The following is a 12,211-nucleotide window of genomic DNA, read 5'->3' as shown; positions in this document are numbered from 1 at the left end:
CAATTAATTAAAACTGCAGAGCTGAACTGGTGGTTGTGTGTGTGTGTGTGTGTGTGTGTGTGTGTGTGTGTGTGTGTGTGTTCAAATCAAAGTCTAGTAGTTTCCCATCTCTAGGCTCCAGGCTTTTAGGAGAATAAAATATGTAAAGAGCTTAATGATTCTTTAAAGAGTGGCACAATGTAAAACGCCAGGCATTACTGCCCTGAGCGGTTGTGTTTCCATTTTTTGGAGTCTTTTATCCCTTTCCTAATAGAATAGAAATGATGGGTTCAGCATTCCAGAAAAATGTCTATCTACACAAAATGTCGCGTTAAATTTTAGGAGAGTCAGTGACCCTCCTGCAGGCTTCCCAAGCGTCCGGGTTTCAAGTTACAGAACTCAAGGAAATGCGTTTTCCCTGTAGTGGGCGACGTTGGTAGCATGCCAGCCTCATTCACCCTGTAATTCAAGTTAATCAGTGAACAGGGCCTGCCGCACACCCAGCAAAGGTGCCTGAAACATGGCTTAGTGGGTGTCACGGTGTTCACTTGACGAATACTTGCAGGGCTCATGCTCTGCAGCAGGAGTTGCGCCAGGCAGCAGAGCTGAAAAGCTCGTAGGAAAAGCTTCCGCTTCGAGGGTATGAAAACTTAACAATCAGGGGCATTAAAAACAAGGAAAGAAGCAGTAATGGTCCCGGGTGACAGGTAGTCTGAGAGGGTAAGTAAGAAGGGCACCTGGAAGGGCAAATACACGCTGTGGAGATTAAATAAGAGGTCAGTCCTGCGCGGTGCGGGGCAGTGAGCCGTGGCTGGAACACACGTGCTTACAAGCCAGCATTCTGCGAGCCTCCTTACGGAGTACCGTGGGCCCTGCCCTCACTTCCGGCTCCCCAGCCAGCCCCTCCCTGGACACAGGCCTGCTCTTTACATACCTACTGCTGCATCTCAGAATAGCATGCTTACTCTGCTCTTCTTCGAGTTTTTGCGTTTAGGCGTTGTTCTGTGATATTTCACTATGGGCAATATGGATTTTGCTCTTTAATTATCTCACAGTTCCACCCTTGCCCCAGGACTTGGCACAAACATAGACATACACACACACCTCCGATCTTTCCAATGTATGTATGTATGTATGTATGTATGCATGTATATATATGTCTGTATGCTTATATTTAAATTATTTTGACTATGTCAATGCAATTATGTATAAAGGAATGGCTGGACCTTTCCTTACACATTTGGTGTTAATATTTGTTGCCTGATTTGTATCGTTTTCTCAGTCCTTATCATTAATTCGACCCAAAACTCTACCCTAGGTATGTTTCCTCTGAAGGTGTTCGACACGTTAGTTATTCTGCCTGTTTTCTGCTTCTGGAAGAACCCCATCCCCGAACCTTCTGACGCTCTTCAGGCCTGTGGTCCCGTCCAGCTGACGTCCTGGGACCTCCCTTGCCCACCAACTTGGGGTTCCCTTTGCTTCTTTCTTGATTTGGACTTCCCTTCTTATTTCTAATCTCTAGATCAATTAAATGATAAATTATCATCTAGGAAGTACTTCTAGAAGATAACCCTTTTTATGTTTCTTTTATGGCCTTATCTCCCTAGGATCCCGTTTTCCAATGGAATCCTTAGAAAGACTAGAGAGAATGTTTGGACATCATTTCCCCTCTGAATTTTCAGATCATTGATCGTCTTCCTGCTTCCAGTGTAGCCAGTCAGAAGTTTCAAGCTGTTCTATTCTTGACCCTTTGTATGTTTCTTTTTTCTTACTGAAAGTCTATACAATCCTCTTCTTACGTCTGATTTTTAAAAATAATGTGCTTTGGTGTACACCCTTTTCATCCATTGTTTTCAGCTTTCAAAAAGTGCACAGTCTAGTCAAAGAGCTGGCCACAGATAGGATATAAAAAACGTGATGTAAGGTAAATGCTGTTACAGTCGGAACAGAGAGAAAACAATTTTGTCTGGCATAAAAGGAATAAAATTCCACCAAAGTCAAAATAGAATGCTGAGAGATTGCTCAAATACAGGCTGTAAAATAAGCAGACAGGAAGACAGGTGCCTGTGTGGCACGCTGGGGGAAGGCTAAGACGCCCGTGTGGCCAGGACACAGGAGGAAGAGACTCACGCAGGCTCACCCACGGGGTGGTAACGAGCCCAGTTCTAGTTGGTCGGTATCAGTCTTCCGACCTAGGAAAGTCAAGAGGGAGGTGTGACACAGTTAGATTTCTAGTTCAGGTAAAAAGCTGACAGCAGAGCCCCGGTTGATACGGAAGTGGGGTAATGAAAATACCAGTGAGATTAGTTAAGCAGTTCCTATAACAACTCAAGTGGAAAAAACACTGGCCAGAACCCTCAAGTGTATTTAGACGTTAACAGGTTGAAAAGTTCCAAAAATGAACATAGACAAGCCAAGAAAAAAATTTTAATATATATATACTTTATTAAGTTAAAGGAATGAAGCTAAATAACTTTTAACATTTAGAAATGAAAAGGTATATAGTTAAAACTGAGTTGTAACATTTTTTAATGTCTTATAAAGGCCACTTTCATCTATTTTAATTTGAAAGAAAGTATTAGCAAAATAGAACATGGGAAAATATATCAATCACAATTTATATAAACTCTTAAGTTTCTCCCCCCATGGACCTCTAATCAACTTTTTGTAACTAGCTGATATATATTCATACAATGCCAACTAATTTTATTAGCCTGAAAAAACTAAGTGAAATATGGCCAAAAATAATCGCCATGCACTCACAAAACAGTTCTATACTATCTGCTGTGCAGGCAACTAATATTTGTTGAGCCTCTCCTGATTTCCAGGACTATAGACCTAACAATTGTTACCTTACAGATTTGTCAAAACCACCCCTCAAAATAAGTAAGACCACTTTTTATATAAAACTAAGAATCAGATTGACAGGAACTTGCTCAATAACACAAACAGTAACAAATTTAATTATATTAACTGCCAAATTTTAAGACATCTATTTTTCACATTTTTGTTACCACTAAGTTTTTGCTTTTAGATTTTTTTCTTAAATTTGTGTGCGTAGATGCATTGTTTTTTATTGATATCACTATCACTGATTTTTCCTACTTGTCTCCTGAAGGTTATCACTACATTTCTATAATTTCTTGCATATAAATTTTAATAAAGCATATGAGTGGGAATGGATAGTATTAAGTATTACTCTTTTTGGAATTTTAAAATGACCCAAGCACACATTTTCAAAAGCTACCCACGTTAGATACAAACTGCCACTTCTAAAATATAGTAATATATATTTAAAAAATTAACATCATTACGATTTTTGGTTTATAAATTATAATCTTAAATATAAGATGTGAAGAAGCTTAAACGACTATGTACTATGACAGTCAGCTACATATAAGACACTGAAATACATATTCTCTTGATGTTTTATGTACCTCTCCTAAGAACTGGGCTAATGGGTGGTTCCTTATTCAAGTTCAACTGGAGTAAATGATCAAAGGAGTATTTTCCTATGTTATTATGGATGACTTTAGCCAAAACGTCAAACACCATTCAATAAATTGAGGACAATCCAATAGTTTATAATATCAAATTATAGCCAACATCAGTATTATATAAGAATAAATTACCTTATAGAAAAGTTCTATTAAAAGTCTCCGACTAGAAAAGGAAGGAACTATACACAGACTGCATCTGAGATCTAGTAAGGGTCCTTATTTAACAGGATAGGGACTGACACTGGCTGGCTAGTACCTGTAACTTGTCTGAGTCATCTGCCAGCGGCAGGACCAGAGTGGCTCCTGAGCCCGACTTGTATTCTGGGCTCTTATCATGTGTGCTTTCATTTAGTGACAAAATCACATTACTCACTCACTATATTTTAACCTTAATTTGGAAAGTTATCAAGTAATAAAACTTATCTCTAACCTAACACCACTCTTTCTTTTTCTCAAAAATGAGAATGATAGGAACAGGATGTGTGTTCATAACATCAGAGCACTTTCTTCGCTTCATCAGGAGAAGAACTTTAGGCAGGAAAAAGTTCACTTTACACGTGATCTGGTTTGGCTTCAAAATGCTGATATAAAAGTCATAGCTTTGAGACTTCTTTATATCATAGTGACTTCGTACGTTGTGAAGTGGTTTTCTATAATCTTGACGTTGTCTTCGGAGAGCCAGTTCTCCTGTTTCAGCTGCCGTATAAGAGCTTCCAAAGACTCCAGTCTCCCTAGAGTCTGTTGTTCTTGTAGCTCAAGCAGAGTTATCTTTGAATGTAGTTTAGAGACTTTCTGCCACAGATGTTCCCTGTTAATATCCTGTCTGCAGTAAGAATGTTCGATCTGTAAAACTTCCGTCCAGTAGTCTACGTCCTTATATAACGAGTCTTCAATGTCAATGTCTTCCTCTTGCACGGTTTCTTTTTGGGCAGGCACGAGAGAATTAATTGTAGGTTTGGAATTTTCTGTGGGTACAAAAATGGCAATTACAGATTCTTTATTTGCGTTTAATTCTTCCACTGTTTGAGTAATTGTGCTGAGTAAGAATGGATTTTCCTGTGCTGACTTAATTTCTATGGAATTATTTGTCACATTTGCGTTAGCAAGATGATTGGTAGTTATTTCAAGCACTTCCTGCGTTCCCAGAGACTGCTGAATACCTTCTGAATTTGAAGTTGTCAACGTAATAGTTGTAGAATTTAGGTTCTCCAGAGCTGTATGGAAACCACCCAAACCTGTGTCTTGGTTAACTGATGCTTCCAAGGTGGATTCTGGTTTTCCAGTACCTTGTTTAACTAGATGAAGGGTTAATATGTTACTGTGTACACTTCCTGTCTTTGGAGCTGGTAGCTTTGCCAGCGCAGATGAGAGGAGTAATTCTGCATGTTCAGGGAGGACATCTGTGTTGACTGTAATTTTCTTTGGCTCTTTTGATGCAAATGATTCTTGTGATTTGGCTTTTGGGCACACTTCTTTCTCATCATCTATTTTTTTCTTCTGACAGTTTTTTTTGGAAGGGCCATTTTCCTAAAAAAAAAAAAAATTTTCAAATTCTAAGAAAAGTTGTCTGTATCAGGCTTATTCTCTATTAGTCAGCTGAATACCTAATTACAACATGAAGCAGTATATTGGCCAAGCAAATTTATTCAGTTAAAAGAAATGTTCTAACTATATACGTAATAACTCAAACAGACATTAGAGTACTATTTCAAAGCATTAGCGTCGTTAATATATGACGAGAACATTTCAGATCATTCATAATACCAGGAAGAAAACTCCTAGATCATTGACTCATGATAACATAATAACTTATGCATGTTATGTTTTTGTTCCTGTTAAGCTATGCTTCATAATGGTTAGAAGTTTTAAAGGAGTATCAGTTTTAGTAAAAGCATCAATTAGCTTTCCTCTTTCTCAAGTGTCTGTTTTCCCATCACTTATCTTTCACTCTCCCTCCCTCCTCCTGACTCCCTGCCACCCTGCAATGGACCTCCCTGCTCAGCATGACTCCCTCTCCCGCGCCCTCCCTGCCTCCAATACCTGACTGTCCTCAGGCAGAGAAAATATGGTTGGAACCGCCGTGTGCTTCAAATACCGGATCCCCCACCTGACGTCCAGCGAGTCAGGAGTAAAGTGGTCGCTGCACAGGAACTGGTATTTACTGGGCATCCATGAATCCCGTTTCATATTCTTCAGCCATTTTTCAAGTCTTTCTTTGTCATGTAGAGGAAACCTGAAATTAAAAAAGGAAAATGTTGCTATATATTTTTGGCCGTATTCTAGACCTGCATTTATAGGTAACCTAGCCAGCAAGTGCTGCAAAAGCAAGGCGACCACCCCTGACCATAAGGACGTCTTTGTGACGACTACTCCAAATCTCCTGTGCAGTGAAGGGGGCTGAGAGGGCTGTGTCTGCACAGAGCGGCTGCTACAACTCAGAGGCCCTTCAAGGAAAACATACCGTCCAACAAAAAATACAATCTATTCATATTTTCTGTGCCTTCTGTTCTATTTATATTATGTTGTGCAGTTTGCCTAGGACTAGGAAAGAGCTTTGTAGAAACTACAAAGTCCCATTCAAATGTATTTCATACTAACACTAAAAATGAAACGACTTCTTGTCTATAATTTTAAAAACGTGTTAAGCTTTATAGGCTCTTATTTAGTATTTTTAAAACAAGAAGTTAACTCAAACAGGTGGTTGAGCTGACAATAAGATGAACACTAACTCTTATAAAACACTAATATTCCATTCTTTTTATCAGAATCACCTTCAAATTCTACCCATATGTAAATTTAGCCCAATATTTCTATATTTCTATAATGGACACAAGAAAAGAACAAAACACGTCCTCAAAGAAGAACAGACTCAGACATATTATAATATGAAACAAGTGAAACAGAAAACACTGAAAGGCAAGGCAGCTCTTTGTACTGACCATGGCCTTGATTTAGAATCTGCTCTAACAGACGGCAATGTTTTTCCATAGGCAAACTAGACTGATGGCAGACTTCTACAGCAAACTTCTTCCTAGCAGTCCACCTTGGTCTGGGTTACACTGAATGCCACAGTTAACAGCACCTTATTTTCCTAACAATGATTTTACAAGAACACATTGCAAGACATGTATTATATAATAACCTCCTTTTTTTAAAAAATAGTAACAACGTAAGGTTTCCCAAAGGAAAAGCAGAGTTTATACATTTCCCCCTATCCCAATATTTTATGCTTTGTCATTAGTGAACAGGGAGCTTCATGTCTCAAGTAAAACAGGCGTCCCAAAATAACTGGTGAAAAAATGGAAGAAAGTACGAGACAACCAGGTTAGAGTCACGTGAGTTATTTTTAAATACAAGAAAAAAGGGAAATAGAATGTTTAAATACAGTTGCTTTTCATGTCAGCATGCACTGAGTGTCAAGTGCCATTTTATCTCTCTACACATGAAGTGTGAATTAGGTCGATTAGTACCTCCAGTAGCTTTACAGATACATGAGGGATCACAAGCATAGCCAGTTTAAATTATCTGCAGGTCACTCAGCTACAAGGTCGTGGAGCCAGGATTTGAACCTATACCACGTCTGCAGTCCTATAGACTGCTTACAAAAATTAGGGGATATTTCAAAAACGAATATGAAGCGATAAAAAATAAAGAAGCATTTGATTTTATTTTTTATGAAACAAGAACATCAGAAAAACAAACGACACGTCAAAGAAAGTTTGACTATGCAAATGAGATGCAAAACCAACTTGTCTTTCATTGGTGAAAACGCACTGTACCGAAGGCTGAGTCCTGGGGGAGCTGCAGGGTCCCTGGGCCCCTGGTTTTCGTGAGCAGTGCACATTAAGGACACACTCCTTCCGCTCTTCTGCACAGAAATGAGTAGGTACTAATGTGGCCTCCCGGCAACCCTGGGTGGCCCCGGGAAGGCCCTGACCTCCCCGCGCCCTCACTGACCGTGGCTGTGGGGCCGGAGGGCGCCCTCCCGCTCGGCCGGTGCGATGCCCATGCCGAGGTCAGGTGAGGTGGGCCGCGCTCTGCAAGCCTCGGGGCTGTCAGCCCCCGACCAGACGTGTCCCGGCGGCCGGAGCTCCCGCACGGACAGGCCGGCCCCGCAGACCCCCCGAACCTCGGCCCTACACACCCCAACCCCGCGGCCCCAATGCCAGGCTGACGCTTCTGCTCCATGGGCAACTCACGGGTAAAAACTCAGCTTCCGGTCTTGATTGTTGCGTCCCCGGCGGTTCTTGCAGCAAACTGCAGCGCAATAGCGCGGCATCGCTCCGGCACTGCCCCCGGGGGACCCAGGCCGCCCACGGGTTTCTATGGGCCGTCCTCGCCGGGGCGGGCCGTGGAGGCTAGGCGCCCCGCGCCAACACGCCTGCGCAGCGGCTAGCGGAAGACACCGCCTTCGTCCAGTCACTTCCGTTTCTGCCCGCTTCGGCACCGCCCCCTGGGAGGGCGGGGGGCTGGGTCCGGAACTGACGCAGGGGCCGAACGGCAACAACAGTTTTCCACGTGCGCGTAGGGCGCCAGGGTCACGTGGGGAGACGGAGCCAATAGGAGAGCGTTTCGTGTAGGTCTTTTAGGGAGGTGGTGGCGCCAGCCGCGGTCGCGCCAGGAGCCGTCGGAGAAGGGACGCAGTGGCGGTGGCGGCGGGCGGAGCGCGAGGTCGGTGTGCCCGCGGCGGCGGCGGGGCGCTCGCCAGCTCCTGAGTGCCGCAGAGGCCGGAGTGAGGGGCCGGTCGCAGCGGCAGCGGCCGGAGGGAGCGGGGTTCGGAGCGTCCCCGGGGCCGCCTTGGCCTGGTCCCCGCGGGCGCCCCGGGGCGGGGTCGCACAGTCCGGCGCGGTCGGGCCGGGTTTGCCGCCCGCGGGTCCCCCTGGGAGCCCGAGTCACCGGCTCCGCCCGGGCCCGGCATCCCACCGGGAACACGGGGTAACGGTGACGGCGCGGGAGGGGCCTCGGGCCGGGGACACCGCCCCGGGGACCCACCTGCGCGCCTGGCCGGCGGCGGGCAACCCGGGAGCTGGGCCTCCATCCCGGGCACCCGTGACGGTGACGAAGTCTGGGAGGAGCGCCCCGATGCCTGTCGGGCACGGGGCGGTGGGCGGCGCCTCCCCACGCCCGGCCCGCAGGTGCTGGGGGCTCCCCTTCCGAGTCCTCAGTCCCCGCAGCTGCCCGAGCGGGGGTCCCGGGTGACTCCTGCCCCGGGCGGGGAGGGCGGCCTCGGCGGGAATCCCGCGTCCTGTGCGCCGGGGGTTTATAGCAGGACCTGTGTCCCCCCTGCTTTCTGTTCAGTATTGGGGACACGGGTTCAGAGAGTGGTCGCATCCTCGTGTGGCCGCGCTCTCGCTGTCCTCGTGAGAGGGGGGCTCTGTCTTACAGCCCGGGGTTCACCCTGCAGAATGGAAGCCGGGATGGGAGCTTTCTCGGTGGGGAAGGTTACCACTGATTTAGACACTGAGCTGGTCACCTTGACAATCCCCCCCTCCGTGAAGTTACACTCTTAGGTGAATATTTAAAGGTTTGGATCCTGGATTTTCCATCCTGTCTTGCAGTGTTTGCATAAGATGGGTCTTCAGTGTTTACTGGTAAAAAGTCAGTCCTTGGATATTATTGTGTACACCGTGTGTAAGGGCCAGAGTGTTAATGGGAAGACAAAAGTTTTTTCTCATTTTGCTTGAGTTGTGTTTGCTTTTGAGACGGTGACAAGCCATTGACGGGTAATGATATATCAAGGAAATGGCATGGGGACTGGTACTTTTCTCCTTAAAGTTCATTGGATTTCTTTTGAAAGAAGTCTTAAGATTAGCTCCGTGATAAAATTTTTTTTCTTTTCTCTTTTTAGGATATTAGAAATGGCTACTCCCCAATCAGTTTTCATCTTTGCAATCTGCATTTTGATGATAACGGAATTAATTTTGGCCTCCAAAAGTTACTATGATATCTTAGGTTTGCCAAAGTCGGCATCAGAGCGCCAGATCAAGAAGGCCTTCCACAAGCTGGCCATGAAGTACCATCCCGACAAAAACAAGAGCCCCGACGCAGAGGCTAAATTCAGAGAGATTGCAGAAGGTGAGTCCGGCTGTCGGAGGGCGGCGCGCAGGAGGTCCCTGGTAGAGGTCAGCGAGAGCTGGGGGTGTTCTGACCTGTAAGGAAGGGATGGTGGTGTATTGGTGTGTTTTCTTATTAGCATACAGATCTAAAAATGTTGAAAATATCTTTTTATTATTTGTAAAATTGCTTATTGTTTTTATGTCATAACGAATTTTTTTGGTATCCCAGATTTATAATCTGATTTATGAACAGTGAGTATAGAGGTTAAACATAAGAATATTCAGTGTAAAATAATTTAAATAGACTGAAATGCCTTGATTCTTTTTTCTCACTTAATCTACATTACAAAGCCATATTTCCCTCTAAAAGGAAAGCCTGAAACAGATTTTGACTTAAGATAGGCCTAAAACAAGTTGCATCTCCTGAGCATTCAGTGATTAGTGCTGGGTGGAGTTAACCAAGGAGGAGGTCAGAGGTAAACATTACATCAACTAGCAAGGAAGTGAAAGATCTAAATTTCTTCTTAATTTGTTATATTTCACCGTCAAATTCTTTAATGCAGGTCATGATTTTACACAAATAATATGAAGACTTAACTCTCTAATTGTTGCCCACATTTATTTGTAGTAACGGTAACATTCATTTAACAGAAAACTTACTGGCTATTTACTAGCAGCATGCACTGTGCTAACGGCAGATAGTATGCACAAACAAAACAAAGTTCTTTCTTTTTGTAACTTTGATTTTAACTGTACTCCTATTTTTCTATGTTTTGGTTTAACTTATCACATAAAATTCTCTAAAATATAGAGTTGAATTTACTTATTTGAAGAGGTTTGGATAGAGGTAATTTTAATTATCTTCAGCTACTAAAGTATTTTTATTTCTTCCAGCGTATGAGACGCTCTCAGATGCTAACAGGCGAAAAGAGTACGATGCACTTGGACACAGTGCCTTCACTAATGACAAAGGACAAAGAGGTAATGGAAGTCCTTTCGAGCAGTCATTTAACTTCAATTTTGATGACTTTTTCAAAGACTTTGGTTTTTTTGGTCAAAACCAAAACACTCGGTCCAAGAAGCACTTTGAAAATCACTTCCAGACACGCCAGGAGGGTGCCAGTAGACAGAGGCATCATTTCCAGGAATTCTCGTTCGGAGGCGGACTGTTTGATGACATGTTTGAAGATATGGAGAAAATGTTTTCTTTCAGTGGTTTTGACAGCACCGGTCGGCACACAGTCCAGACTGAAAATAGATTCCACGGGTCTAGCAAGCACTGCAGAACTGTCACTCAGCGCAGAGGGAACATGGTCACCACGTACACTGACTGCTCAGGACAGTAGTCCCTCCTCCCCGTTCTCACTAACCCCGACTAGTGGACTGTTCTTTACCATCTAGGATGCAAAGCAACTTTCTGCGAACTGTTTTGACAAGTGCATGATTTCATTTAACTTGATAGAGCTGTTAACTATATTTAAATTGTTTTTGGCAAAGTAAGCAACATTCAGGTAGTAGATTATTAATTTCCCTAATTAGAAAAGGTTCTTGAAAAGAAAAAAAAAAGGTATAACTTGACCTGGTCTTTTTCTCCATCTGTCCTTGAGTTTATTAATGTGGCCAGTTTTATTACCAAGAAAAAAAATGAGTTTGCCTGATCCATACGTAAATTGATTTTGGATTTACATTGTGTGACCTTGAATGATTTTTGCAGTGAAACTTTTGCTAACTTAAAATTGCGTGCTCTCAGCACTGCTGACTCGGATTGCTGTGTGTCCGTAGAAGTGTGTAATGAGTCATCCAGCAAAGGGTAGCAGCCCCTCGGTAAATTTCCACCAAAGCGTTAGACAGGCATGGCTTAATATTTACCACAGAAGCATGCCTTTCTGCACTCGAATGGAGTAAAGGAAATGTTTGTATCGCTCCAAGTCATTTAGGCCAAAACAAAGTTGAGAACTTACGAAATAAATATTGCTAAGAAATTGTTATGTGTTTGGCCCCTGGCTGGTGATTTTATAATATTGGAATCATAGCTACATCTTCTCACATTTCTTTAATTGTTCACTCTTTGTGTCTTCATGTGGATTTATGTATATTTTTTTGTTTGTGTGGTTCCTCTTGCACTCACCTTTATCTAGAAATTGACTAATACCTCATTCTGTTTGTAAAAACAGCCAGTAATTTCTGCGCAAACTTATTATGTGCAATATTTTTAAATCCTAAGAAATGTGTGCTTTTGTTTTCAGACACTTATTTCTTTAGTTCTGCACTTTCTCTCGTTATACTCCATATGAGTATTAATCCTATGGATACATATTAAAAGTAGTAAATGTCTCACACAACATTGTTTGTGAGAGAGAAATACAACATTTACAATATATTGTTCTCTTGTCATTTTTGTTGTTGTTAATGTTGATTCTGCAGTTCTGGAGGTGTGCGTGTCAGTATAAGCGTTGGGGCTCAACAGCCCTGAAAACCCTGACATCCCTGGGTTGCACTGCCATCCTTTTCCCCCACAGGTTTTGATAGCTTGAAGATGTTGTTAACTGTGATTTTGGTGTATTTGCTTGCTTGGAGCAAGTATTCCTGCTCCACTGAGTCTTCCCTCTTGAGGCCGTTTTGGGAAAAAACCAAGAGTTTGCATTAAGTTCTATTTGTTTATCATCTGTATTTTGA

The 12,211-nt window shown here is 43.1% G+C and overlaps 2 protein-coding genes across 3 annotated transcripts; one reads left to right on the top strand and one right to left on the bottom strand.

The window, feature by feature from the left end:
* Positions 1 to 2,402: 2,402 nt before the first annotated feature.
* THAP5 (THAP domain containing 5) lies at positions 2,403 to 7,887 on the bottom strand. Of its 2 annotated transcripts, none has more exons than XM_066354436.1 (3): positions 7,679 to 7,887; positions 5,520 to 5,712; positions 2,403 to 5,006 (listed from the first exon to the last, which is right to left on the bottom strand). In XM_066354436.1, the coding sequence occupies exons 1-3, from the start codon at positions 7,756 to 7,758 to the stop codon at positions 4,092 to 4,094; spliced, it is 1,188 nt and encodes a 395-aa protein (XP_066210533.1). In that variant the 5' UTR covers positions 7,759 to 7,887; the 3' UTR covers positions 2,403 to 4,091. The 2 variants fall into 2 exon arrangements, with proteins under 2 accessions (XP_066210533.1, XP_066210535.1); XM_066354438.1 differs by lacking the exon at positions 7,679 to 7,887 and adding an exon at positions 7,437 to 7,636.
* A 118-nt stretch (positions 7,888 to 8,005) lies between these two features.
* Positions 8,006 to 11,913, top strand: DNAJB9 (DnaJ heat shock protein family (Hsp40) member B9). Its single transcript, XM_066354439.1, has 3 exons — positions 8,006 to 8,150; positions 9,328 to 9,554; positions 10,430 to 11,913. Exons 2-3 carry the CDS (start codon positions 9,338 to 9,340, stop codon positions 10,879 to 10,881), a joined length of 669 nt encoding a protein of 222 aa, XP_066210536.1. The 5' UTR covers positions 8,006 to 8,150; positions 9,328 to 9,337; the 3' UTR covers positions 10,882 to 11,913.
* The last annotated feature ends 298 nt before the right edge of the window (positions 11,914 to 12,211 follow it).

The sequence above is a fragment of the Saccopteryx leptura genome, chromosome 12 (assembly GCF_036850995.1).
Source record: "Saccopteryx leptura isolate mSacLep1 chromosome 12, mSacLep1_pri_phased_curated, whole genome shotgun sequence".
Classification (NCBI taxonomy): Eukaryota; Metazoa; Chordata; class Mammalia; order Chiroptera; family Emballonuridae; genus Saccopteryx; species Saccopteryx leptura.
Note: the sequence above shows the minus strand (reverse complement) of the source record. Positions and strands in the feature narration are given on the sequence as shown.

What these genes read in the sequence shown, in the direction of transcription:
- DNAJB9 (XM_066354439.1), top strand. Translation starts at nt 9,338, where the DNA reads ATGGCTACTCCCCAATCAGTTTTCATCTTTGCAATCTGCATTTTGATG. An exon ending in ATTCAGAGAGATTGCAGAAG is followed by an intron (nt 9,555 to 10,429) that starts GTGAGTCCGGCT and finishes TATTTCTTCCAG; the next exon opens with CGTATGAGACGCTCTCAGAT.
- THAP5 (XM_066354436.1), bottom strand. Translation starts at nt 7,758, where the DNA reads ATGCCGCGCTATTGCGCTGCAGTTTGCTGCAAGAACCGCCGGGGACGC. An exon ending in CGGAAGCTGAGTTTTTACCC is followed by an intron (nt 5,713 to 7,678) that starts GTGAGTTGCCCA and finishes TTTTAATTTCAG; the next exon opens with GTTTCCTCTACATGACAAAG. An exon ending in CTCTGCCTGAGGACAGTCAG is followed by an intron (nt 5,007 to 5,519) that starts GTATTGGAGGCA and finishes TTTTTTTTTTAG; the next exon opens with GAAAATGGCCCTTCCAAAAA.